Source organism: Gopherus evgoodei, chromosome 7 (assembly GCF_007399415.2).
Source record: "Gopherus evgoodei ecotype Sinaloan lineage chromosome 7, rGopEvg1_v1.p, whole genome shotgun sequence".
Classification (NCBI taxonomy): Eukaryota; Metazoa; Chordata; order Testudines; family Testudinidae; genus Gopherus; species Gopherus evgoodei.
Window position 1 is genome coordinate 112,269,324 of NC_044328.1, and position 27,974 is coordinate 112,297,297.

The 27,974-nt window shown below is 44.1% G+C and overlaps 1 protein-coding gene across 1 annotated transcript in view; it reads left to right on the top strand.

Annotated features, from left to right (window-relative positions):
• The window catches only part of PLXND1 (plexin D1), a 130,218-nt gene that overhangs the window by 35,813 nt on the left and 66,431 nt on the right, over positions 1-27,974 (top strand). The window contains exons 3-11 of the mRNA XM_030569990.1: positions 1,542-1,673; positions 3,891-3,991; positions 4,800-4,929; positions 7,197-7,371; positions 8,884-8,992; positions 10,854-10,956; positions 21,556-21,660; positions 24,874-24,963; positions 26,289-26,382. Coding sequence (XP_030425850.1) covers positions 1,542-1,673; positions 3,891-3,991; positions 4,800-4,929; positions 7,197-7,371; positions 8,884-8,992; positions 10,854-10,956; positions 21,556-21,660; positions 24,874-24,963; positions 26,289-26,382 — 1,039 coding nt within the window. The remainder of the gene's footprint in view (positions 1-1,541; positions 1,674-3,890; positions 3,992-4,799; positions 4,930-7,196; positions 7,372-8,883; positions 8,993-10,853; positions 10,957-21,555; positions 21,661-24,873; positions 24,964-26,288; positions 26,383-27,974) is intronic.

Genomic DNA, 27,974 nt, shown 5'->3' on the forward strand with positions numbered 1-27,974 from the left:
AGCAGTGTTGATGGCTGCCAGTCACATGGGGAATCAAACACACTGCAGGATGGCATATCATAGGGACCATTATCTGTGCCACAATCAAGAGAGTTGTTACTGGAAAAATAATGCTTTCAAAGCTGCTGAGCTTACAGTGTAGTGTAAAGCATGGCAGAGCCTAGCACCCTCCCTGGGGATACAGGGATTTTCTGCTGAGTCATCTTGATGTCAGGTGCTGGAACCTAGTACACAGATGCAGAGGTATTTTTGCTGAATTACTCAGAAGTTAGACCAGGTTAGGTCTAATCAGCTCCAGTCCAAAAGCATAAGAGCTCCCTATGGCTGTATCTACACTATCCTTTTCCCTGAAAATTTCCCTCTGTTGCTAACACCAGCATAGCTGCAATAGGGGAAGCTCTAGACTAGGTAGCTAGTCTGCTGTCCATCAGCATTATTACCACCATGTCACCGAGCCCTGCGCTGAGGGTTACACAATGGTAACACTGTTTGCAGCCTTGTCTGTACTGGGTCTCCTGCCAATGCTTTCATTGGTGGAGCTACGCCAGTGCGTAGCATTGGTGGGAATTTTTTAAGGGCAAAAAGGCGAGTGTAGCAAGGCCTGTGAGGCATCAGGACCCACAGAGAGAGATATCTTGTGAAGAAAAACACTAGCAACAGCCAAGCTTATAGGAGCAGGGGGAAAATTAGCTGGAAGAGAGGAAGGATGGTGTGTGGTTAAGGCACCGCAACTGGGAGTCAGGAGATGTGGGTTAAGTTCCTGTCTATAGACTTCTGGTTTGACTTCAGGAAGTCATTAATCTTCCTTGACCCCATGTGTAAAATGGAGATGATAATATTTCTTCTCTTCCATGTTTCTTATCTATTTAGTTAGTAGATTGCAATGTATATGTACAATATCTAGCATAATGGGGCTTCAACTGGAGTTGGGCCTCTGAATGCTGCTGTCATACAAATAACACTTTTCTGAGCATAATTGATTCAATAAAGATTTGGAAATAAAATAATTTTCCAATATGATGATGGTGATAATAATGATAACAATGAATTTGCCCGTATATGTCTGAAGACCTAATTTTGAATTTATTTATACTGGTTTAAATCAGGAGTAACTCCATTGAGATGATCTGAATTAGACTGACATAATACCAGTGTGAGATCGGAATTAGGTCCTGTAAGTCATTTCGGTGGCAGGATTCTTCACCCTTTCATGGCAGAAAAAGGGAGTTCCATGCAACTTGCTAAGTAGGAGTCTTTGGCCTGAGACATTAAAAATGGAGATCATGTCACCAACCAATATTTCACTTCCCCTCACAAGTGTTCTGTGTTCCAGGCAGAATTGCTTCCCTCCACCCCATTGGTGGCTGCATTTCAGTAGTGCTGTGTTTGTGCAGTTTATGAAGCATTTTGGGATTAAAGCTGATGTGAAAATATAAGGCATTATTGGTCACCATTTTACTTCTGAGTTTATAAAAAAAGTGAGAAAAACATCTCCCCCATAACAATGTTTGATCTCAACAAATGGTTCTTTCTCACTATAGATTAATCTGAACAGTGCCACGAAGATTATTAGCAGGAAGTCAGTTTCAGTGGCTTATGGGGAATCCGTTCATCCTATCATGCAGTTTGATCCTTCTGATTCCAGCTACCTCTATCTCATGACTTCCTATCAGGTAGGACTTGTGTTCTCCATACATTTGGCAAAGTGCATTCTTATGATATTTACAATCAGCATTGGCTTAAGGAACAGAAGGGAGCAGAAATATTCTTTTAATACCAGTAATGAACAGACTTGTAAAGGTTAGGAATCAGTTCAAAGTCTAGATCAAACCTTTTCAGAACCATCCATACCTTTTGAGTCTATATAGCTGGGCTAGAAGTCACATAGGAACAAACTTCTTTGCAAGATTTCTGGTACCATTTCCTTCTGGCCAGACTAGAAATATTGTGAGAATAGCCTTTTGTCCAAAGTTTTGGTACGAGCACTTCTGAACAGAACTTGGAAATTCAGAGGGACGTGAAAATTAGAGGTAGGTCCTAGCCTCAAAATTCAGATCCAAATGTCACCGAATTTGGGGGTATGTGGATCTGGAGGTTTGCGTTGACCCATTACTGAGACCAGATCCAGCTGCAAAGTTTAGTTCTGGATCTGAACTTTCCCAAGTTTCAGGGGGTTGGATGCATGATTCGTATCAGTTTCACTCCTAGTGAAAATGAATAAAAAGTTACCCAAACTTTTTCAAACCTCATAATGATTATTTGAAGTTTGGGGCCCCGGTTCAGGTTGATTCCTGTTATCTGAACTAGTTCACCCGTCTCTATGCAACTAAAGGTGAAAGCTACAGTGAAACATGCCTTAAACAATTACCTACAGGGCTGGCAAAAATAAGTAGACGTTGGGCTTATCTGAAAGCTGGATAACATTGTACTAGAAATTTTGGGGATACTTTTAAAGGGTCACTCAAGAAAATGGTTTGCCTGTTGGAGCTGGTCCTCAGGGCAGGTTTCACTGTACCTAAAAATTCACACACCTCATCCCATAGGAGGGCACTATCCAGCATGGAAGGCTCTCTCTTTGGAGAGGCCTGAAAATTCCACAGCAGGAAGAAACAAATGGTGTCTCCTTGCCTTCTATTAAGTGAACAACTGAGGAGGAATAGAGTTCAATTCTTGCTCCAAGCTGTGGTAGTCTGTCCTGAATTACATTTTAATTTGTTGAAACAGACACACAACCTCTAATTTTATATGTTGTATTTATAGTTTCCAGCTGTAATTCCCTGTAGACTGGCCATTATCATTTCATATAACTCTCCCAAGGTGCCTGTCTAGGTAATATCTCAGACCTTTTAGACACCTCACAAACACTTCGGAGGACAAAAAGACACCAGCTGTGAACTTTATCCTGGGCTGACTAAAACCCCCGTGTGCAGTACTTCAGATCAGATAGCTTGGCCCTTTCCTTTAAATTAGACCAGATCAGTTCCTTTTGCCAATGGAATTTACGTCTTGGGAATCTTGACAAGCATATGTGGAAGCTGTGCACAGCATGTGTTTGAGGATAAGGAGAGGAGAAACTGGCCCAGATGACTGATTGTTTGAGATGCTACTCAGCTACTTTTGGGAAGTGAGGGCTCTCAGCACCTTGCATTGTCAGACTCTAAATTATCAAGAAAACCACGCAGTCTTCTTTTCCAAGTGTTTAAAAATCTAGGAAAGAAAGCATACAAATGACTGCATTCTCCCCTTCCAAGTGGTTCTTACAGAGCAAGTCACCAGAGGTACTGCTGACCTACTTGCTCTTCCAGGAATCATATTTCCCTACACGTGAATGATTTTGTACTCCTAGGTAAATTCTGGTCACTTCATAAATAGACAAACATTGTTCACCTCGTTCTAGAAGGGGTCTGGCAAGTATGAAATCTTGAGATACTCACACTTATCATGACCCAAGTAATGTGTGGGAAATGGTGACAAAAGCTGGTCCCATCTAATCCATCAAAGGGATTTTGTATTTTAGTAATGTTGCTGTTCCCCATCTTGCAGTTATGCCGAAGATGCTGGCTAACAAGAAACAGAGACATATAGTCTTCTGTTTGCAGCTAGTGCTCCCATTACTCACAGAACCATAAATTGGAGTAATGGAAAAATCTAGCCCTGCCAACACAGGATTGTTCCCTCTTAGTACATATCCTAATACATTATCTAGTCTATTATTCGAAGTGTTTCACCACGTGTGTGTCTCATCAGTACCTCCTTAGTGTCAGCTAGAGGTTTCCTTTCCGTTGTCAAAAAGTGCACACACACCAGAGAGTTTGGGGTTTTTTGTGGCATCTGAAAATGTTTGGATACCTTGGGAATGATAGTGACTTTGGGTTTTGCTTGCTGCACAGATGACCCGTGTGAAGGTGGCTGCCTGTGACCAGTATACAACATGTACAGAGTGCCTGGCTGCAGCTGATGCTTACTGTGGATGGTGTACAATGGAGACCAGGTAGAACTTCTTGTATCTTCTCCTGGGTGATTGTCTTTGGACTTCTTCCTCAGAGTTTCAGCAGACTGATGGTTTGCTGCACAGCCACGCTAGCTTACAACCTTTGCCTGATCTTTCCCAGTTTTTACCAAATACAGGGCAATCCTTTTAAAGATGTTTCAACCAAGTCTCAAGCTGTGAGAGTGCTCTTCTTTGCTTACACTTAATTGCATCTGCATTTTATGACTACAGCGTAATGTGAATGCAGATAAGAGGTGTTAGTCATCTAATCAATGAATAAATAAATGTGTTAGTCTCTAAGGTGCCACAAGGACTCCTCCTTTTTGCTGATACTGACTAACATGGCTACCACTCTGAAACCGATCACTTGACTGTGAGTGCAAACGGCTAGTAAGAAAGCTTAGTTCAGTCATTGGCGGCTGCAATTACCTTTGGGCACAATTCAACGCATACCTAGAAATCAGGCCACAAAATTAGACTTGTCTTCCCAAATCAGGTCCAGGATTTTTGAACAAACGCACATGTACATGTACAGCTATTTCTCTTTTGTTCTGCACTCAGTCATTGTGATGTAATCTCTCTCCATCACATACACATATGTCCCATTGATGCTAACAGGAGTGGTATGCTGATATCGTGATAACTGTAGCCATTAACTATAGCAGTAGCACAATAGGCTGATACACAGAAGTTGGAGAAATGGGAAGAAGTCTCCAGATTTCTACAGGACCTTCTTCGTAATTGTCACAACAGTTTATCAATATTTCGATAGGCATCCCACCATAAGTTGTGCCTCTGTTTGTTTCAGGTGTTCTCTGCAGCACGAGTGTGTTAATTCCACTGAGCCAAATTTCTGGACAAGTGCGAGTGAGGGAGTGCAGCAGTGTCCTTCAATGACAATCATGCCATCGGAAATTAATATTGACAATGACAACAAGGTACACCTAATGTGGATACAGGTTAATAAAGTGCTGTAGGCCACAAGTCACCATCTGTTCTCGGTGTCCACAGATGTCATTGCTCTAGCTAGAATAATGGTTCTAAACATTTTGGGGGCAATAATACCAGTTTGCTAGACTCCCACTTCATATGTTCCAGCTGGTACCAGCTACTGTCCACTGCTTCCCATTCAGTGGTGAGACTGGTCATTGGAGCAGCCCAAGCGCCATTGTGTATTACAGAGCTGTGGCAAAATTTTCAAAAGCACAGAAGTCCCATTTTCAAAAGGCGCCTAAGTCTCATTGAAAATCAATAGGGCTTGGGCTCCAAAATGCCTTTATGTCACTTTTGAAAATGGGACTTAGTCTCCTAAGTCACATGAATGCTTTTGAAAATTTTACCCATTAAAAAAATGGGAAAAACAATTTTGAAAAAATAAAATAAAATTTTGAGGTCGTTCCCTTTCCTGGGGTTCTAAATTAACTCATCTGTTTTTCATGAATTTTTTAATAATTTTTTTAACCAACATTTATATCAAAATCAACTATTTTTGAAGTTTGTATCAAAATGGTTTCTTTACCGAAAACCAAGTTTCTGGTAAATGAAAAAATTTGCTAAACTTTTTGATAATGTCATAGGTTTTATAGAAAAAGTTTTTGTTTTGAGAAAAGGGAATTTTTCAACAAAAAAAAAAATCTTTTTCATCTAAAAGACTTTGATCAGCTCCAGTGTGTTGGAATGAGCTACTGAGTGGGAAGCAGGCAGCAAAATGGACCAGTGCCCAGCACAGGTGGGGAGAGGGAACCCAGCGTACCAGTCCCTAAAACCTGAAACACAACATCTGGAAACAGCAGGGTTAGAGGGTCCCTGACTATGTACTTAGTTTTCTTCAGCAGCAAACTTGTATTTTAATTAAGTTTCAAGATCTGTGTGAGGCTCAGAGTTTGGCTGCATCTCCAAACTTCTCCAGAGCTCAGGGGAGATGTTCAGTTCAGAGTCTGGGTCTATCAGAACTGGGACCCACAATCCTAGCCACAAAGCCACAGAAAACTCTCATTTGGCTCTTTTGAAGCAAAGGCTTGGTGCCAAATGATCTGCTGGCATAACCCTATTGACTGTGCCTTGGAGTCACAACTGCAGAGAACTTAGCCATTGGGGTTTTATTTTAAGATCATGTACAAAAGAAAAGCCAGTACCTCAAAACCTTCAATTCCTGCAGCTGCTTAGGCAAAAAGTTTCACTACAAAAAATAAACCACCAAAAATGCATTTGAAGTTCCCTTTGGGGGAGTGCAGAGCTATATTTTCTCCACCAATCACCCCTAGCCCTTCAACCAGATTGGCCCTTTTCATACACACTTCAATAAATTAGAGCAGCTACCCTGCCCCTTTCCTTGAGTTCCTGAGAGGCGCCTCTCTCCCAGGCGGGGTGGAGGGCATCAGGATCACATGGACTCCTTACTGAGGCAGAAGGGTTTTCTTACTATGGGCCTAGAACACAGCTAGTCATCGGCCTGAAGGTTTGACTACAGACTAGAATTTATCCAAAGTTTAAGAATTTCAGATCCAGAAGTTTGCCCCACTCTCCTCTTGCTGTTTCATGGGCATAATCCCACCCTGGCGGTATTTGAATTCCACAAGGAGCTGCTGCTGCAAAGGGAAGAGGTGTGTTCCAAGACAAGGTGGGGATAGAACCAGTAAAGTGCTTAGGTTGGAGTGGGCTAGGTGGCACATTCCAGATGGAAAGGAGCAGTTCAGATTTGTGTAGTGGGGCTCTTATGTTGGCTTTGTCTTTGGACGACCATCTGAATAAAGCACATGGGTAGTTCTGAGTGTCAAACTATAAACATTCCCTATATATTTACTTACGGAAACAATGGAACTCAGTAGTGACAAAGGTGTATTACTGTAGTAATTTCTTGTACACCATGTGACGCATATGACAAAATAAATACACCTCTACCCCTCTATAACGCTGTCCTCGGGAGCCAAAAAATCTCACCGCATTATAGGTGAAACTGTGTTATATTGAACTTGCTTTGATTCGCCGGAATGCGCAGCCCTGCCCTCCCAGAGCACTGCTTTACCGTGTTATATCTGAATTCATGTTATATCCGGTCGCTTTATATGGAGGTAGAAGTGTATTGAAAAAATCAGCTGTCAGTGGACATTTTTGCTGAACTGGTTAGTCCATATGCTTCACTCACTTTGTCCACTCTGTAAATCACTTTCTATGGCAATAATTGAACTTTTTGTCCAAATTTAAGGCCATGATAATCCAAATAAATGGGAACATCCCGAGCCTCAGTGGAATGGAGATGTCTTGTGATTATGGAAATAATATCTACACTGTCGCCAAAGTCCCTGGAAATGATGTAAACTATTTTATTTATTGTAATTTTCTTCCAAGAGAAAAATATCCTGCGTTCCCACCCAATCAAGGTATGTAATGGAAAATGGACTCAATTTACATTCCAAAACTTCTTTTATGGAATTAATTTTCTTAATTGTTGTATTGATTCTGGGGCTAAAGGTCATTTTTTGTAAATAATACTATTTATAGAAAACATTGGAAAAAAGGAAAGCTGAGCAGCTTCTCTAGTATATGAAATGTCACATTATAATCACTGCTGGAAGTTCCTGAAATCTTTTTACCATCCTAACATGAGTTGTCAATCAGTATTTTCAAATCCATCTATTGTTACTGGTGGAATTGAAAAACCAGTTCAGGTTTGTAACTTACTGGGTTTTGCTTATGTTGCCCAGATAAAATTTGTTTTTTAATTTTCTTTTAATGAGTACAGAAATCTACAAGTTTAAGCTCTTTATAAATAATAGCATTATTGGTATTTCTAATCATTACTATTTTACTTTCCTTTCAAAAATACATTTCGGAAAAAAAAATCCAAAAGAAAAAGTGAAGTGTGGTCTGAGACAGCTCTGGAATGCTAATACTATTATCTGCATGCTGCTCTTTCCAAAATACTAAGACTGAAATCTTCAAACCTGCCCACTAACTTTGGATGCCTCCAAAATTGGATGCTCAGCATGAGATACGTGGGACCTGACATTCAAAGGCACATTTGCAGTCCCACTTGAAGTCAGGGGAGATGGACACCCAATGCCTTTGGAAATCAGGCCCAGATTGTGTCATGCTGGGTACTCAAACAGTGAGGCATCCAGAATTGGTAGACAATTTTGAAAATTTTGACCTAAACATTCTAGACTTCAGGATGGAATTTTCATAAGTCTTCACCATTGGTCTAACTGCTCCACTGAAGTTGATGGGGGTTTAATCATTGACTTCAGTGGGAGAAGAGTTAGGCCAACACTCTGAGCACTTTTGAAAATCCCACTCATATTAGGCAGTTTTAAAAGATTTCTTTGATGTTCTCCCCAGTTGTAGGAAGAATGGTAGTGATTGAACTGCTTTGTTATTGTTGTTTATGGTAATGTCCAAGCCAATTTCTGGAAGCCTATCTTTTGATTTTTATGCACTTCTTGGAAGAGGTTTTGACTCTCATCCCAGGGGTGTTTATCATAAGATTTCAAAAAATTAAGCAATTAAGCAAACAATAGGAGAAATGTAGTTTACAAATGTTGGTAGCCAAAAATGGGATTTTTCACCATTCTCTGTTGGTTTGTCCACACTGAGAAAATTAATGAAGTTTTAAAACATATTGACTAATCGGATTTAATTAACATCTTTAAAAATACCACTTAGGACCAAGAGTAGATAAAGATACTAATTTAATTTTGGGGGCAAGGGGTTTAAAGTTAGGGGAGCTAAATGAGAAACATATGAACTCTGTGAGGCAACCCAGAGGAAGCCCCAGAGAAAAAAATTTCAGCAGCTGGGATATTGTTTACTCAGAAGTTTGTCTTGCCCTCTAAAATTGAGCAAAAAATAGAAACTCTCTTGTGATCCAATCTTCTTTGGCTTGCTTGTTTCAGACCATGTGATTGTTCAAACTGCAATACGGGTCAACGGGAAAAATATTGTCTGGGCCAATTTCACCATCTATGATTGCAAAAGAACTGGACATATTTACCCCAAAACGGCGTAAGTGATCTCACCTTCCATAAATTACAGGAGCCAAAGCAGTTTGGGGGGAGGTCAGAGTGAGGGGAGAAGGCAGGGTGTTGACAAATAGTAGCTTGCTCTGCAGTGTCTCACTTTAGAACCTGGTGCTTGAAACTCCCAAATCTTTTGTGCCAGGGGAACAGATGTAAATTGAGCAATTCAAAATGGTGCATATGCATCATCTGAGGGTCCTTTCTTGTGGGGTTAACTGAGCCGGAAAAGCCCTCCCTGCCAGCGGGACATTTGAGTCCTGGGCAGGATTTGGCAGGACTGAGGATGATGATTGCCAGGGATTTATACAGGAAGGTCCTAGCAGCCTCTCAAGCCATCTGGACATTTTGATAGAGCCTGGCTTATCTTTTTCTTTTAAAAAAAAAACATGAACAATATTTTTATTTGAAAGTTTTTTGTGTTAACCCTTGGTGTGCTGGCTAATCTCCAACTCTTTAGCACTCTCATGCTAATCTGTGTGTGCATCGAATGTATCTAGTCAGTCTACTGCATTTAATCTAATCTAAAGTATTTATAGAGAATCCATCTCCATAGTATCAGGGGACCTTGGAAGCATCATACCTTGGGGACTGGACAGTTTCCAAGGGTTTAGTGGAGGTATCTAAAGGCTGCTGTGCCAAGGAGAGGGAGGGTTTCTGGCTGCAGGGAAGTGAGGACAGATCTGTACTCATGCCTTCAGATTCCCAAATGCCCTGTCATCATCCCACCCCCACATCCCCCAGAAACAAGCCCATCATCTAGTGGCTGACCTCATGATGTATTCCACCGCCTGTTTCTGACCACTTCCTCAAGCTAGAAACCAGCAGGGTCTGAGGGGGAATCACAGCAGGAGGTGAGAGTTGGAGTGCAGACAAACTGGCCTGGAACCCAGAGCAACCCTGTGCAGTGATGTGGACCAGCAGCATGTGGCTATGGGCTGCTGGATGGGGCAGGGCTACAGTGGTTCTGGGAGGGTCCAAAAGAGGACTAAGAAAGCCAGAGGAACCTCATTGGAGAGAGAGGAGGGAGTTAGGAGCAGGGAGCCAGACAGCTGTCAGGCTAGAGGGAGAAGAAGGGATTGAAGAGAAGCCAGGTATACTTGGCTCCCAACTCTCTGCTGAAAGCCATCAGGCTAGGTACATTTGTCTTCTGATTCTAAGGGTTAAACAACAGAAACAGACAAATAATCCATGCATTTGACACGCTGAGTCCCATCCTGTACATTTCCAGAACTGCTTGGGAATAGCTATGTATCTCTCATTGGATATAATGAGATTGTGATCCTGACCCATGGAACTCTATGCACATTTACAGGATATAATGATGTGACCCAATGACCCAGTCAGTGCAGGATTCCACAGCCTCTACACAAAGCCATTGAAAAAGCCACCAGAAAAATTAGTATCACCTGATTTAAAGGGAAAATTTACTGGGTCTAAAAGACATATTTTAAAAAATGGAAGAGGGGCTCAAATACTCACTGGCTGCCTAACGTCATTCTGTAGTCTGGAAGCTTTGACTGTGTGAGCCAGGGTGAACTTACTAATGGAACTGACACCTTTATCTGCTTGTGGAGAGGTCATTCCCCACAAAGGGCCAGCCTGATGCAGAATCAGGGGAACAGCCTCAAGAGCTTTTGGGCCTCAGCATAGCCCTGACAATAAAAGGAGGGATAGAATGACCAGAGCCTTCTCTGAATGGATTTGTCCTAGGGACCATAAAGTAGAGAACACAGAATCTACGGGTATGTGAAGAACTATAACCTGACACTGACGTTGGGCTCTGAGGAGGGGGCTGAAATCGACATGGCCTTTAAAAATTAAGTGCACCTGCTTTTTATGCATTTCAGATGTACCAGCTGCCTCTCGACCAAATGGAAGTGTTATTGGTGCTCTAAGAAATACATGTGTGTCTCCAATTACTCTGATTGTGACAACTCACTAAAGATGAATGTAAGGCACATTGGGCTTTGTGATTTTGCAGATTTTGTAAGCTGGCTGCATTATTGTTATTATATTCTGTCTTTTCGTGGAGGAATTTCCTGTGTTGACCAGATCCCATTGGGTTTAGAATACTTTACTGAATATATATGGGGTCAGCTATGGGGCTGGGATTCAGGAGACTGAGGCTTTGTTCCTGGCTCTGTCACTGACTTGCTGTGTGGCCTTCAGAAAGTCTCTTCTCCACTCTGTGCATCAGTTTCCCCAATTAAGATAATGTTCCTGCACTTTTTAAAGAGCATTGAGATTTTGAAATAAAAAGCTGTGTGTTAGTGCACAGGAGTAATGGCTTTCTAGACACTAGAAAGCTCACAGGATCTGAAAATGCTTCTGTCTGGATTGGTGATGGGATACAGAGCTTGTCACCATTTTAATCTCTCTCCAATTAGTAGCAAGAATACTTAGCATTTATGCAGTATTGATTAACACCCCGTGAGGTAGGTAAGTAAGTATTCTTGCCTTCTCTTCACAGATGTGGAAACTGATGCTAAGATTGGTGAAGTGACTTACCCAAGAGCATGCAGAGAGCTGGTAGCAGAGCCAGGGTTAGAACCGAGCAGTTGCTAGTTCCCATATGTGTGCTTGATCACATGGCGTCTCCAGGTAGTGACTGAAAGTGGTCAAAGTGAAAGGCTATTCAGTGAGCTGTGCAAAGTGGTTCTGTGGTCTCAGTCCTGCTTCTAGTAGATAAGTGTCAACATTACATAACCTGTTGGTCCCAACTAGCACCTACGTTAGCAGCTTCAGCAGAAGGCATAAAAAATTGTATTGAGATGGAGTCTAGTCTGCCCTCTCCATTCTTCAAGTGGTCCCTCTATTGAGGAAGAAGCATTGTGGGGGAAATGGACACTGAGCTGTACCTGTTCTCAGGGCCGGGTCCAGGCCCCAGCATGCCAAGCGCGTGCTTGGGGCGGCATGCTGCAGGGAGCGCTCTGCCGGTTGCCAGGAGGGCGGCAGGCGGCTCCGGTGGACCTCCCGCAGGCGTGCCTGTGGAGGGTCCGCTGGTCCCGTGGTTCCGGTGGAGCAGCCGCAGGCACGCCTGTGGGAGGTCCCACTGGAGCCGCGGGACCAGCGGACCCTCTGCAGCCACGTCTGCGGGAGATCCACCGGAGCCGCAGGACCGGCAAGCGGCAAAGTGCCCCCCGTGGCGTGCCGCCGTGCTTGGGGCGGCAAAATGGCTAGAGCCGGCCCTGCCTGTTCTACAGCTAAAAAGAGGACTTCAGTTTCCTGGGTGGTCAGTCCAACACCTTTCGTCAGTTTACCTCTGGTTTTCTTGTCGTTGACACAGCTATGTGTGTCTGTGTATCTTGTAACAGAGTAAAGAATTCTTCCTGTGTGGGATTCTTCCAATGTACATGTTCAGCTTTCCTGGTTATTTCAGCAGGCTTTGTCCCTGGGTTCTTTATTACCATTCAAACTGGAGCAATGCCTTGATTTCCACACACCTTGGGATGCCTGGATTTAAGCAATAAAATAAATCTAGCAATACCTTACAATTCATTTAGCTTTTACTAGGCTGTTGTGGTACATTAATGAAATGGCAGCTAACTTACTAGAGCACCACTGGCGAGTGCAGAAAATCGCCTTTATCCAAATTACAGCTCCGAATAACATAGAAACTTGGCATACTCAAGCTTCTGAAATTTAAACTGAAGCTAATTTAAATAAAATTGGCCTTTAGCAATCAATTTATTGAACCTCGAAGCCAAGCTTTTACATTTTAAATTGAATATTTCTTTGGTGCTAGCACTCTGAGCCTCTTTCAGGCTCATTCAGACAGAGATTCCCCTTGCTTGTTACCTTTATACAAGGACCTTGGCCATATATTAGATTTTCCATTCTCTCTTCCAGACTTGACCTCAGAGATCTGATTGCTTTCCATTCATGCCCTTTCATACCCTGCCTCCCTTTGTGGAAATCTCTGGAACTCATGTAATTCATTAAAGAAGGCAGGCAGATATGACCGATACATTGCAACTTTTTATCATATACAGTTCTTTCCATATAAAAACAGTATGAAAGTCTTCATGCATCTGTTGAGTCACAGCCAGTCAAATCATTCTTTGAGAATAATATTCATTGCAGATTTAACCTTCTTCTCTGCTTGTGACTCATCTGTGAACAGATTTTCCAAATCTCTTAGCATTTTATAATTGTTAAATGAACAGTATAAATCTGTAGCCCCTGCTTTGTTCATGAATCATTCACTTTGGGCCAGATTTTTAAAAGTTCTCAGCACCTAACATGCTGAGCTCTTTTGAAAATCTGACCCTTTGACTCTTTGCTATTCTGTGTGTGGGACTAGTCACTAAATCACATGATGTTGTTACTGCTGTTTGAATGAGTAGAGTCCTGAAAATCTGCAAATACTCAGTTTATATCCCCAGACCATTTTTGCAGATTGTGGATTGGATGCAGATACAAATTTTGTATTCATGCAGGACTCTATGGATGAGAGAAGCTTTCTAAAAAGGAAAATAAATACATGTAAACAGTGACTGAGGCCATGTCTACACTACCACTTACGTTGGCAAAATTTATGTCGCTCAGGGATGTGAAAAAAACATACCCCTGATAGACATAAGTTTCTCTGGTATAAGTGGTAGTGTGCACAGCACTAAATTGGCGGGAGAGCTTCTCTCACTGACATAGCTGCTGCCGCTTATTGGGGGTGGTTTAATTATGTCAACGGGAGAGTGCTCTCCCAACAGCATAGAGCAGATACATAAGAGATCTTACAGCGGCACAGCTGCATTAGTACAGCTGTGCCACTGGAGGGTCTCTAGTGTAGACCTAAGTTCCCTGTAAGCTGCGCAGCAGCCTATTCAGCGCTGCGCAGGTGCTCAGGGAATCCTCCTGGGGACCTGCCGCGGCCAGGGGAGGGGCACCCCTTGCCCAGCCCCAACCTAGCCTGGCCCCCTACCTGCCGCGGCTGGGGAGCTCCTCCTGCAGTCCAGACCTGCCACGTCCCAGCTGCCCCAGCTGCAGCCAGGGCACCGCAACTGGGGCACCTCGGCCTGGCCCCAGCCAGGGCAGCGCAACCCAGCGCAGCCCCGTCCAGGGCCAGGGTGGCCCAGTCTGGACCCAATCGTGGCCGAGACAGCCCGGCCTCATGCTGCCCCTCCCCTGGCCCAAACCCAGCCCCGGCCTGGACCTACCGGGACCGGGGAGGGGTGCCTATCTTGTGGCCCCAACCCTGGAGCTACTGCAGCAGGCAGAGGCGCATCTCCCCACCAGTCAAGGTGCTGCTGCAGGGAGAGAGATCTGGGAGGAGTCCCTGAGCCCCTCATCCCCGGTCCCACCCCAGAGCCTGGACCTCCAGCTGGAGCCCTTACACCCCCGCATCCCAACCCTCAGCCCCAGCCCTGAGCCCCCTCCCACACTCTGAGCCCCTTGGCCCCACCTCGTGTCACATGTCACCTCTATATTGGTGCACATAACAAAATTCATTCCACACATAGGTGGGAAAAATTAGCCGGAACACTGGTGTAGACATAGCCTTATTCTTGCTCCTGTACCACTGGGTAAGTGTGTCATGTCCCCCTTTAGTGGCTGGTCTACACAGATAAGAGTCTGCTACTGCTCCAGTAGGGCCAGTGCTGAAGACGCTGTGTTCTTTTCCTACTGGTGATTAATGGTGAAATTCATTACACTCATGAATATCCTTCTTTCCATGTGAATGCAGGTATTTGAATAAACAGTGATCCCCCCAAATATGCATATGAACAAAAACTTCTCAGTCAAGGGCATTCAAGCAGCTGGCACAATGGACTCTTGATATATGCATCAAATGAATTCAGCTCCCCAAGCCAGCTGATACTCCATTTTTCTTTAAAAAAAAAAAAATTAAGGACCTTTTTTCAACAATAACTAGGTTGAATTTAAAAATAAACAGGCCAGAATACCAGCCAATACACTCCAGGGAACAATCCTGCACAGACAGAGAGAGGCTGACAACATTTAACCCAACAAAGTCTTTTCCATGGCTAATGTCTGTGGGTCGGATCTTGATGCTCTCGTTCGGTTTTTAACCCCTGAGAGTTTTGCCTGTGCAAGCACTATAAATTAGTCTCAGTCACTGCTGTGATGGATACCTTAGAAATAACATAGCCAGACAGCCTGTGATTCTAAAATTAACCCTCAGTGAGGGATCCATGGCACATCTCTCCACCCAATAAGAGATGCAAGTCACTTCCAAAATAATAAACCATTACACTGTGTTCATAATTTTGCCTGCGTTAGCACTAGGGTGACCAGTCAGCAAGTGTGAAAAATTGGGCCGGGGGGTAGGGGGTAATAGGAGCCTATATAAGAAAAAGCCTCAAAAATCAGAACTGTCCCTATAAAATCGGGACATCTGGTCACCCTAGTAGCGCACAGTCACATATACTGTCCCACAGAATATATCCTGGGTGTACAGTGTATGACAATCTTCTGTGGTCACAAAAGGAATCCACAGATAAGCTAAGTGTTCATCCTGAGCCTGTCCCTCATTCACAGGCAAATTCTCTTCTGTGGGCCACATTCCACTCCCAGTGTAAATCCAGAGTCATTGGCTTCAGTGGACTTACTTCTCCAGATTCACACTGCCTTGCTGGGAATGAGAGCAGAATCCAGCCCTGTATCTCCACAAAACCTGAATTGTACAGCCCTGAATGCACAGGGGAGGGAAACTCAAAACCCCAGCTTCATGCTCCCCCCCTCGCCCCCCATTTCCTCCAGGGAAAAAATCATTCACAGAGCATGTTACACCTACTGCCTGATCGTTTTGATTTTGCTTCTCTAGGGAAAGTATAGCAGTCTCAGTGACCCCTTGCCCACAACCTCACCTCACAGCTTTTCAGCCTCTAGAATCCTTGGACTATCAAAGGAACAAACTGCCTGAACCACTGAGGATTAAAGTAATCAGATGAGCTCAATGCTGCCAAAGACAATCACCTCCAGAAGGCTCAGTGAGATGGATCCTGAGCTTCTTACACAGGCAAAACTCCCTCTGGAGTCAATGGGAGATTTGCCTCAGTAGGGACAGAATAAAAGCTGGGTAAGAACCCTGAGGATTTGTCTCCAGATTTGGATGCATCTGAGAATCACTGAGTCTCTTGAGTTTACAGCTGTTACTTACTGAAAAATTTAGAGCAAGTTTTTGAACGATGCTTCAGGGATATGAATTTAGTTTTAATTAAGGGACAAATCATAAAAAAAAAAGTGTGTGCCAGTGTGTACCCACATTTGAGTGCACAATTGCACATGAATATCAGGCTATTGCATGCACATAAATGCCCTTTTGCACACACAGTTACCTAATTTGTGTGTGCAGATAAAGACATACACTCTGCTTGCAAGCTATGCCCTCTTTTTTTCAATTACATGGGCCCTTTTCATTGGCTCACAATGCTGATTAATCATGGAGAATGTAAGAAGCTTTGCCCAGTGGTGAGAGAGAGGGATTAGGAATTAGACCTCCTGGGAGCTGTACCTTCCCCTGACATTGGTTTGCTGTGTGACCTTGGGCAAGTCACTTACTTTTTTCTTTTGTGATTCAATTTCCCTACCTGGAAAATGAAAATAATAACATTACCTACCAATGAGACTTGTTTCATTTTTGTAAAACTCCTTGACATCCTCAGATGGTAGGTGCTGTATAAATGTGTAACAATAATTTAAAAGGTTTATGAAGGACTAAACCCTAAAGGTAAAATGTTCAGAAGCACCTAAATCTGATTTTCAAAAATGACTTAGGCACTTAGAGCCAGATATTTAAAGGTATTTGGGCACCTAACATTCTAGATAGGCGCCTAGTAGAATTTTCAAAAACACCTACCTCCAATTTAAATACCTTTTAAAATCTGCCCTGAAGAGCCTACATTTCACTGAAAGTCAGTCAGACATAGGCTCCTAAGTCACTTAGATGCTATTGAAAATGTTATCCCAAGTGGAAAAGATACATCCATCTCTGATCTCCTTATTGGTGCTGAATATTCCAGCTACATTCAGGTAGAATGCATCTGCTGTGCTGCTGAATGACCCAGGTACCCGGACATACTCCTGAATGTACCAGTGTAGATCCTAATATCCCATTGATTTCACCGGCCTGGCAGTGGATGACAGTAGTAGTGCAGAGAAGATAACTGAAAATCAGCAACCAACAGATTAGTCCTTAATGTTTTTTAATGATCACCATGTATTTGTACACAGGATATTTCTACTTAAATCCAAAGGAAATTCCTGGGATATTAGAAGGATTAAAAAAAACCCAAAACATAGCATTAGTGGATTGACTTTTTTCTAAGAAATCACTGCATGGAACCTGCAGCTTTGCTGACAACTGTAGAATTGCACTGAAACTAGGGTTACCGTATTTGAACTTTCAAAAAAGAGGACACTCCATGGGCGGGGTGTAGCCCCGCCCCATCCACTCCCTCCCACTTCCTGCCCTCTGACTGCCCCCCCAGAACCCCAACCCATCCAACCCCTCCTGCTCCTTGTCCCCTGATTGTCTCCTCCAGGACCCCTGCCCCTAACTGCCCCCTGGAACCCCACCCCCATCTAAGCCTCCCTTCTCCTTGTCCCTGACTGCCCCCTCCTGAGGACCCCACCACCCTAACTGCCCCCCTAGAACCCCAGCCCCTACCTGTCCCCTGACTGTCTCAACTCCTATCCACACCCCTGCCCCCTGACAGCCCCCCCAGGAGTCCCTGACCCATCCAACACCCCCTGCTCTCTGTCACCTGACTGCCCCAACCCCTCTCCACACCCCCACCCCCTGACAGGTTTCTCCCAGAATCCCCAACCCATCCAACCCCCCTTGCTCCCTATCCCCTAACTGCTACCTGGGACCCCCTGCCCCTTCTCCAACCCCCCAGCCCCCTTACCATGCCGCTCAAACCAGCGTGTCTGGCTCTACGCAGCTCTGTCAGCCGCGCCGCGCTCTGCACTGGGAGGGAAATCCCAGACCTTTTTAGATTTTTACAAAGTCCTCCCGGATGGCTATTTAAAACCCCAAAATCTGGACATGTCCGGGATAATCCAGATGTATGGTAACCCTAACTGAAACTTGTTCATTGACATGACAGTAGTTGCTTCTTGACACAAGGAGAGCAGGCATTAGTTTGCAGAGAAGTGATAATTTTGTTTTCTGTGGTTTGGGATGAATTTGAAGCTGAATAGCAGTGGTGGCTCTGCCAAACCACATCCAGAAAGAAATTGGTCATCTTTTTTATTTTTTCCTTTTGATTGATATTTTGGGAACAGACTCCCTTTGAGTCCTTATGTCTATTCCTCTCCTGCCTCTACAAGGCCTCATGTTTGTTCCCATCCAGTACTTAACTTGCTCAGAAAGGGAGAGCAGGAAATCACTCTTATGGGTTGCTCTTCAACAGCCTTGCAGACTCATGAGCCACTGATTGGAAAGTATTGTTAAGAGATGCCAATGCCAGAACCTCTGACATTTTGGTGCATCAGATAAAATGGGACCCAGATCCAAACCATGTCTGGGTTTGCTTTTGCTTTTTGCAAAACCAAACCCCTTTTTCACAAGCTGATGTCTAGTTGGCCATGATGAGTGAGCGGGGGATGAAGGCAGAGAATTCCTGAGGGGAACATTATACAGGACGAGAAGATCAGGACGAGAAGCTTGAATTTGATGAAGTGGAGGAGAGGAAGCCAGTGGAGAAATATAAAGAAAGTGGAATAACATGGTCAGAAGGGTACACAGGGTAAATGGTTGTCCTAAACAGTAGGGAACAAAATAAAGACACTTGTCTTACTATCATTATTGTTATTTATTAATCACTAATTTCTAGATTAAGGTACAAAATTATCGTGATGGACCTGGAACTCACTGAGGTTTGTTAAGACACTTGGTGAAGATTTCACCAAGTCCTTCCCACTCTGGCTTCCGCCACACTTTTCTTGTATCAAAACCAAAGGAACTGAGGAAGTGTTATCCTATCTGACATGGGTAACTGCATGGAGTCTAGAACTAGGATCCTTAGTTCCCCAGAGTTCAAGTAGATTTAGATCTTCTGTCCAGTTCAGGCACATCTCTAATTCTGCACCCCTGGAATTGCTGCTAACTAGGGGACTCAGGTTCCCATTGATTTTAATAGAATTTCTTGCAGAGCAAGGCACTGTTCAGGCCTGAGAATGAGGCCCTCAGAATTGAACCTGAGGAGAAATAATTAAAATCAGCGGTTCTCAAACTGTGGGTTGGGACCCCAGAGTGGGTCGCAACCCCATTTTAATGGGACCACCAGGGCTGGCGTTAGGCTTGCTTGAGCCCGGGGCTGAAGCCAAAGTCCAAGCCTCACCGCGTAGGGCTGAAGCCGAAGCCCAAGGGCTTCAGTCCTGGGTGACTGGGCTCAGGTTACAGATCCTCCTCCCCAGCCAAGGGCTGAAGCCCTCAAGCTTTGGCTTTGGCCCCACTGCCTGTAGGCAGCGGAGCCCTGGCTTCGGTCCCCCTTGCTGGGGTTGTGTAGTAATTTTTGTTATCAGAAGGGTGTCATGGTGCAATGAAGTTTGAAAAACCCTGAATTAAACATTTACAAATCTTTCCACATTATGTAAAAACCAAGCACCTGTGGCATCGCTGCTGAGAAGAAAATTCCACATCGGCTCCACACAGGAGCATTTTAAAAATTCAGGCCCTTCTCCCTGATCCAGCCACAAATGAGCTAATCAGCTGGAAAGTTCCCTTTCCAGTCATTGTTGAACAGCAGGAGAAGGGACTGCGGGACAACGAGTTAATCAGCCCTGTGAGAGTATTTATCTGGCAAGCCAAGCTGGTTGCTGTGACATGCAAGGACACACAAGACCATAGGAGCTTTCACATAAATTTTCAGTCCCCAGCTGCATTCGCTTTAACTCTTTTCACTCAAGGAGACTTTGGACTGAAATCTCCCTCAAACCCTTTTCTTTGTTGTTTTTACTTCTCCCCCCCTCCCATGTGTCTGTTATTTAATCTTCATGATGAGGCAGCACTGACTGTGCTTGGTTAAGATCAGTGTCCTGATAAGAACTGAAACAGGGTTTTCACAGTCAAACAAACACTTTAAGATAATTCATTGACCCTGAAGCCATGCTTAGAAGAGCCAGGAGAGGCACTTTAAGTGCTAAGAGTTCCCAGTGCACAGAGAGCTTCCAGAAATATGAAAATGTTCAGCTGTGTGTCTTAGTGTTATACAGCCTGATTCTCATTTCACAGTGGTGTAAGTCAGGAATATCTCCACTGAAGTCTGTGGAGTTCCACTGGTAACTACGGTAAGTGAGAAGAGAATCATGCCCTTTGTTATAAATTATTCTGCATATCAGATCAAATATTCTGCTGTCATTTACCCCAGTGACTCCACTGTCAAAGGCATTACTCTAGATGTCCCCTGGGGTAACGGAGAGAAGAATCTGGCCTAGTTTGCTGCTGCTGTTTGCAGAGCAGTTTACATCTCATGAAAGAACTGGATGGGTTTGTCATAAAGATCTGGGTTTAGAGTCAGACCAGTTTCTGAGCCATCACACCCAAGTGAGAAGAAAAGTGGGAGATGACACAGAATGGATGACTTTTAAAAATCATTTTTCAGTTTCACTTGGATCTTTAAATTCAGCGATTCTGCTTTGGCTGCTCATTGTCTAATGCCTCTTACAACCTTCTATAGCCCCCCCACCCTCATTCACACATGTGCACACACACTCTCACACTGTCTTTCTCATGTGCATATACACATCTGAAATGCCTGTGTGCAGAAGAGACCACTGTAAAGTGAAATCTCTGCAGGGGCTTAAAGAAATGTGCACTGCAATTTTCAAGACATTTTGCTTTCTGCTGACAAGAGAGGGTCTTGCAGGAAGCTTTGCCATTGTTCATTGCAGTGTGTCTTTTGAGTGTCCCTCTGGCACTTTCCCCTAGCACTTAAGTGACTATAATAATGGGACTGTAGTTACAGCCCCAGAGTGGCACCTGTGAGAGCATATGGTTTTGCTTTTGATTTACAAACAATTTTTTTACTGTGCAAAGTGAAGAGTCCCAGATTGACAGCCGTGTCAGGGGAAGACTGAAGTCCTCTATATAACCGCTGAACAGGTACTGACAATGAAGCAGCCCTGCAAGACAAGGCGAGAAAGTTGTTCAGTTTTCATTCCCATTTGGTCTTAGACTGAGACCGCCAGCAAGGGTGCCAATTAGTGCTGATAGTGGTGGGGACAGCTGTCTGCTGGGAACTGGACTGAGGCGACCATCTTGTTGCTATCACACAGCCATCAGACGGTATTGATTTTTGGTCACCACCTTCCTGGGCTGGACTTAAACTGGTGACCCAGAGGTAAAAGGTTAGGGTCACATTCCCAGTTCTACGAGCCATGCAGTCTCCCTGACATCATGGGGTCAGCTTGTGTTTTAACTTTGTTTAGAAGGCTTCAGGCTGACTTTAAGGTATGACTGAAGGTGACTTTATCATGACTTTTCAGTGTTTCCTTCTGTCTCTGTGTGATGAGAAGGCTCAACATGTTCTCAGCAAAGTTTCCCATTAACCTCTCTTTGTTTTCTTGTCTTCTAAATTACAGAGCACCACTGACTGTCCACGGATTGTACCTGCCTCGCTAGAACCGATGCCCACGGGAGCTTCTCAGGACATCATGATCTCACTGGCTAATGCTGCTTTCCCTAAGGTAATTGAATTTGTAGGCAAAGCAAAAAGGTTCAAATGAGCTAACCAAGTGATCCTACTGTGGCACATAACAAGTCCAAGAGCCAGACTACTGGATTCTGCTGAGAGAGTGCCACCCTCTGCCCATACAGGAGTGAAGTCCCAGATCCTCAGAGGTATTTAGGTACCTAACGCCCATTAAAATCTAATCCTAAACAGTTTACCCATTTCCACCTTCATTAAATGCAGAGATAGCTGTACTAGCAGAGGACATTCATGAAAAGTAGCCACCTGGGTGGGTGGGTTGAAATAGAAAAAGCAAAGGGAAAATTAAGCTTGCATACAGACATTCTCTAGGGACCTATTATAGTTCATGCCAGACCTTTCATGGCATGCGTGCAGTATGTGGATTTATGCACATTGTAAAATATCCTCTAGAACAAAATGTTTGGGGGAAATAAAATTCACACTTTTGGTGGATATGTTTTCCATGTTCCATCCTGTGAGCGTGCAGGTGCCTGGCTCTCACAAGGGAATGCTCACCAAGCAGTGCTCTGGGCAATCCCCGGGCCCTTGCTTCTGGAAAAGAAAGAAACACTGTTAAAAGGGAAAGCTAGCATGAAGACCAAGTTAAGTCCAGAAATATAGGCAGAAAGCCCTGCACTAACCAGACCGGCACAGAAATATATTTTAACTTTACTTTAAAAGAATGATATCCCTTTCTGTGAAATGCTTTGGCATGTAGGTGGTTGCATGGGGCAAATGCAGATCATAGCCGTGGCCACAGAGTGATGCATTCTGGGATGTGTTTTAGAAGCCAGGAAGGGACAGAGGAAATAACAGAGGGGTGGGGAAATATAATAAATGCTGGTATTTATGGAAAACTGTTTTGTATTGTTTTGGGTCAGGTTCTCAAACCTTCATGTGCAGTTGTGGGCCTAATTAATCTACACGGTTACCACAAAAGCAGATGCCAAATGGGGAAATGTGCACACCAATGACCACTTATCTTGTCTTTTATTCAGAGTGATGAGCAGATCTTGGACATGTCTTCAGGCGTAAAGGGCTTGGGCAGCAGGCAAGCAGGATCAGGCTGTAGGGCTCTGATGTTAACAAAGCTTTGGGAAAACCTTGTTCTGTACATTACACCTAGGGTGACCAGACAGCAAATGTGAAAAATCGGGACAGGGCTTGGGGGATAATAGGAGCCTATATAAGAAAAAGACCCAAAAATCGGGACTGTCCCTATAAAATCGGGACATCTGGTCACCCTAATTACACCAGCAAAGAAAACTGTTCTCTGCTGTAACTTGGTTGCAGTTTCCTGTCTAATGTCTGGCATTTGTAAATAAGGATGTGCCCCTGTATTGTCAGCAAAATGGGAGAAAATCCGGCTTCCTCTGTGGAGCCACAAGGTGGGTAAAGAGGAAGACACAGCACATGTAACCTGATCAGCAATGGAGTAAACAGGAAGGTTACTGAGGCACCTCAGTTCCCACAAGGCAGCCCAGACGACTACCTTGCAGTTTGATTTCCTCACTCCTCCAGTCTGCAAAATCCTCCTGGAGCAGCAGAGCAAGATTAGTTCTGCTGCATTTCTCAGGGGAAACTCTGTAACTCATGATCATTCCCAGCACAGAGGGGATCCAGGAAGCGAGATCCATTGCTGCTGCTATTGAGACTGCTACTGTGTTAACGAAAGAGGGAGAGGGCATGGATCAGTTTAAAGAGCATACGTTACAGCAGGGGCTGGCAACCTTTCAGAAGTGGTGTGCCGAGTCTTTATTTATTCACTCTAATTTAAGGTTTCGCGTGCCAGTAATACATTTTAACATTTTTAGAAGGTCTCTTTCTAGAAGTCTATAATATATAACTAAACTATTGTTGTATATAAAGTAAATAAGGTTTTTTAAATGTTTAAGAAGCTTAATTTAAAATTAAATTAAAATGCAGAGCTCCCTGGACCGGTGGCCAGGACCCAGGCAGTGTGAGTGCCACTGAAAATCAACTTGTATGCTGCCTTTGGCACACCTGCCATAGGTTGCCTATCCCTGCATTACAGATTGGTGTAATGATTAACAGTGAAAGGATTTCAGCCTCTCTTGCTGCTGCACGTGTGCTGTGTGAGTCAGTTGGCTCCTGCCATGAATCCTGAGCTTCTTTCACGTTTCAGGCTGTTTTATCAAATCTGTGCTGTGGTTTTTAGGGTATATTTAGTGCTCATTAAAAGTGCTGCATTGAGCCTCAGAGACGGGATTTATTCACACAGGATGTGTACACTAGGAAGACCGGGAGCAGAATTTGGTCTCTGCTGTTATTAGTAACATAGTGTAGGGAAATTTATTTTTGAAAAATACTGTGTGCTAGATCCTTAACTGTACCATAGCTCTGCTCAGCACAGTTGACACTAGGGCAGGGATTCTCAGACAGGGGTCGCAGGAGCTGCTGGAAGCGTCAGAGGCTGAGGGACGTACTGGCCACCGCTTCCAGCAACTCCCATTGGCCCAGAGCAGCAATCTGTGGACAGTGGGAGCCACGATCAGCTGGACCTGCAGACAGGGCAGGTAAACACACCGGCCCGGCCCGCCAGGGGCTTTCCCTACAGAAGCGGCGACCCCTGTTTGAGAAACCCTGCACTAGGGGGACAAAAGTGGCTTTAAGCCCAGATGACTGGCCACATTACAGTTCATCTTAACCAAGACAGCTAGAGACCAGTTTGGCTCTTGCTGTTACTTAGAGCAGCCTCAGAGCAACTCTAAATTCCACCCTTATAAAAGCCCCCTACAAGTCACTGTGCTGGCTGAGGATCTTCAGAGTACTATACACTTTGGTTATGCCACCTCCCACCCCTACTCAAGATGTGGATTCCCTCACTCCAAGGGAAATCTTCAGTTGTCCTGCCAGAGCAGCTTTCCTGTAGCAGACAGGGGCCAGGATCTGTCCCTTATGTGATTTTTAACGTGGTGGCGATTAAGCGGTTACTCCCTTTGTTATTTATCATTAACCAGGGTTAATCAGGATCTGTAATCTCCAAATTCAAAACCTTGGGTCCTATTCCAATCTCTGACTAAGTTATCCCATTGGTAACTCCACTGATCTATGGAGTTACTTCTGATGTTCACAGAAGAAAGAGGTCAGAATAAAGCCCTGTAGCTCCATTCATCTCTGATTCGGGTGGAAAAAATAGAAAAGTACATTGTTGCAAAAACTCTCTCCTCTCTTCTCTTGCTTTTAGGATACTGTTTTGGAATGTCATTTTGGAACTGACAGGATGTTTGAAGCCAGATGGGTGAACACCTCCACCGTTCAGTGCAACAGTGTCCTGGTAAGTATCTGGGCAGAGGGTCTGCAAGGCAGTCAAGGTTTTGTTCCACACAGGGGCATTTGGATAGGGCCCATCTCATCCCTCCAGCTCCCTAACATACAACAAATAAAACACTCCTCCCCGCCCCCCCAAACAATGCCGAACTGGAAAGGAAACAAAGCGGCTTTTAGCATTACCAGAAAGATGCCCCGAGTGCTCTTTGCATATGCTGATGACTGGGGAGAGCATTCCAGAGTCACAGGCACTCTGCTTCCTGTCTTCTCTGCCTTATCCCATGGGACTGTCTAGCAGCTCTCACCCTACCCAGTCTCAGCGTTAGTACATTAGTTCCCAGCATGTCCCAATACACTTCACTGGCCTCGTTTAGAGAGTTCCTATTACAGGGTTCATCTAATCCTGTTGCTTCTAATCTGCCCATAAGCAATGCTCAGTATTGCAGGAAAGAGCATTCTGTCACTTGGGGCTCAATCTTGCAAGGTGCTGAATCCCCTCAACTCCTGTTGGTGTCAGTGTGAGATGAGGACCCTCAACATCTTGCAGAATTGAGCCTTTACAAGGCCTAATCATATCGCCACTGCAGTCCATGGCAAAAATCCCCTTAGCCTCACTGGGAGCAGGCTTCTGCCCCTGTATCCGCTGAACATATGTCAGAGATTTGTGGAGAGACTGTATCAGCTATCAGGATGGTGGGGAATTTATAATAACCGTGAAGAAAAAGATGCTGTAGCTGTCGCCTGAAGAATAATCCCTTATTTACATACATTGATCTCAGTATCCGTTAGTAATGTCTCCAAAATATTCAAGTTCCCGTAGTGTCACTGTAGAGTTAGGTGCTACCCCTGCAGAACAGGGTTCTGACAGAAACATTTTAAAAAAAAGGTCGAGGGGAAAACTTTTCCCTTAGTCATATATTTTGGTAGAACATTTTAAAATATGTAGACGGCAGACTGCTACATTTTCTTGCTCATTTCCACATAGAGATCAGCGGATACAGGCCCCTGTGTTAAATAATACCTCCACAATGGATGGTTCTGCTTTTGCTGAGGTCTCTGTGAAAATAATTAAGGAGGACAGAAAAAATACCCCTCCTTTCCTTTTTCTCTGCTTCCTCTATTAAAGATTGGAGCCTTTCATTCTGAGAAACAATGCTATAAAGTATATGAGCACTATTATAATGAAGGATGTTAGTCATCGTGTGTGTGTGTGTGTGTGTGTGTGTGTGTGTGTGTGTGTGTGTGTGTGTGTGTGTGTGTGTGTGTGTGTGGGGGATAATCTGCTATTTTAGTAAATTTCATTAGAACTTGTACATTTCTTTCTTCATGCAGCTCCACACATCAGAAAAAAGCCATATCTTCCCGGTAAACCTTCAGCTGAAGGATAAACCAGACAGATTCATTGACAGTCCACAGATGATGACAGGTTTGGGCTGAAGATATTTTTCACTCTGCTTTAATTTGGTTAGGTTAAAGGCTCCTAGAAAACTACAAAACACTAGAGTCATGAGAGAGAGAGTGTTCTAAGTATCATATGCAAGCACACAACTCACACAAATCTTATACATGCAGCGTAACATGCACGAGCATGTGTGCACACAGACCACATGTCAGATACATTTACACCCCCCAGACAAACATGCATACAAAGCCGTAGACATAAATCTTGCACACAGACACAGGATCACCCTCAGGCTGACACCCCAGTTTAGACTGCTTGCTTGTCAGTAGTGTATAGAACAGAACATTCTGAAATAATAGATCTCAACAGAAAATGTGAAGTGTCTCCCAGGGTCAGTGAAGGAATTTAGCTCAAAGGAGATAAGCATAGATAGGGGAGGGCCCTTGCAGAAGCTTTTATGGGAACTGGGATCAACATTTAATGCATTTTAAAAATTCACTTTTAAAAAAATCTTTAGAAGGAATAGAATGTATAAACATAATTCCCCCAGACCCATGCTGCATCTCTGGGAAAAATACAAAGGTTCTTTGAAAATCTCCTTGCTCCATCAGCAAACTAAACAAGGAGCAAAGAAGTCAGATTAAAAGCGCACCCAAAGAGTGGGGGAGTAGTGGAGCCCTACTGTAGCAGCTTGTGCACTCGGTGGGGTAATGCGCGCCACAGGGGTCTGGTTTCTAAAGTGCACTAACATGTTGCACATTAATTGGTCCATGTAGACCCTGCTGGTGTGCACTAAAAGTTCCCTAGAGAGCTTTAGTGTAGCACTGAAACAGGATTATGTTAAAGCACACTAAGGAGCTTTTAGCATGTACCTGCAGGGTCTGCATGGGCCAATTAATGCACAGCCTGTTTAGTGCATTTTAGAAATCACACGTCCCCCAGCATTATGCATTACCCCATATGTAGACAGCCCCTAGATTAGTGCAGAACAAGCTCAGTAGACTGGCCTGCCAAGCCTTAATGTTCACATGCTGACCGCCTCCTCTGTGCTGCCTTTCTGCCTTTGCCATGCTTTGAACTCTCCAGCTAAACCTGCATGTAGCATCTATGAGGCAGGTTCTCCTCTCACTTACACCAGCTTTACATCATTGTGACTCCAATGACTTCATTAGAGTTACTTCTAATTTATATTGGTGTGAGAGGAGAATCAGGCCGTTAGCATGAGCTATAGTGAGAAGATCCTGACTAGGCTGAGAAACACTAAAGCACATCTATTATAAGCCCAGACAGACAGGTTTCCTGGTAGGTTATGGCAGGATGGAAGGAGCATTTTGCAAGGGAATCAGGCAGTGGGGAAAACATTGAGTGAGAGGTTCCCAGGGGCAGAGAAGTACTGGTGGAGGGGATCAGGATGAAGGCACTTTGATTTCTTGATCTAATCTAGGTGACGAGTAGCAGAGGGAAAGGGGCACTGGGCTGGGGTCACTTCTCTTCATAATAGAGGATACTTGAGTCTCAAGATAAGTTGGGATCAGAAAAGACAGAGAGGGGAACACCTGTAGCCTCTTAAATCACAGAGTCCATCAAAGAGCGATGTGACCGCAGTAGGGAGCGGG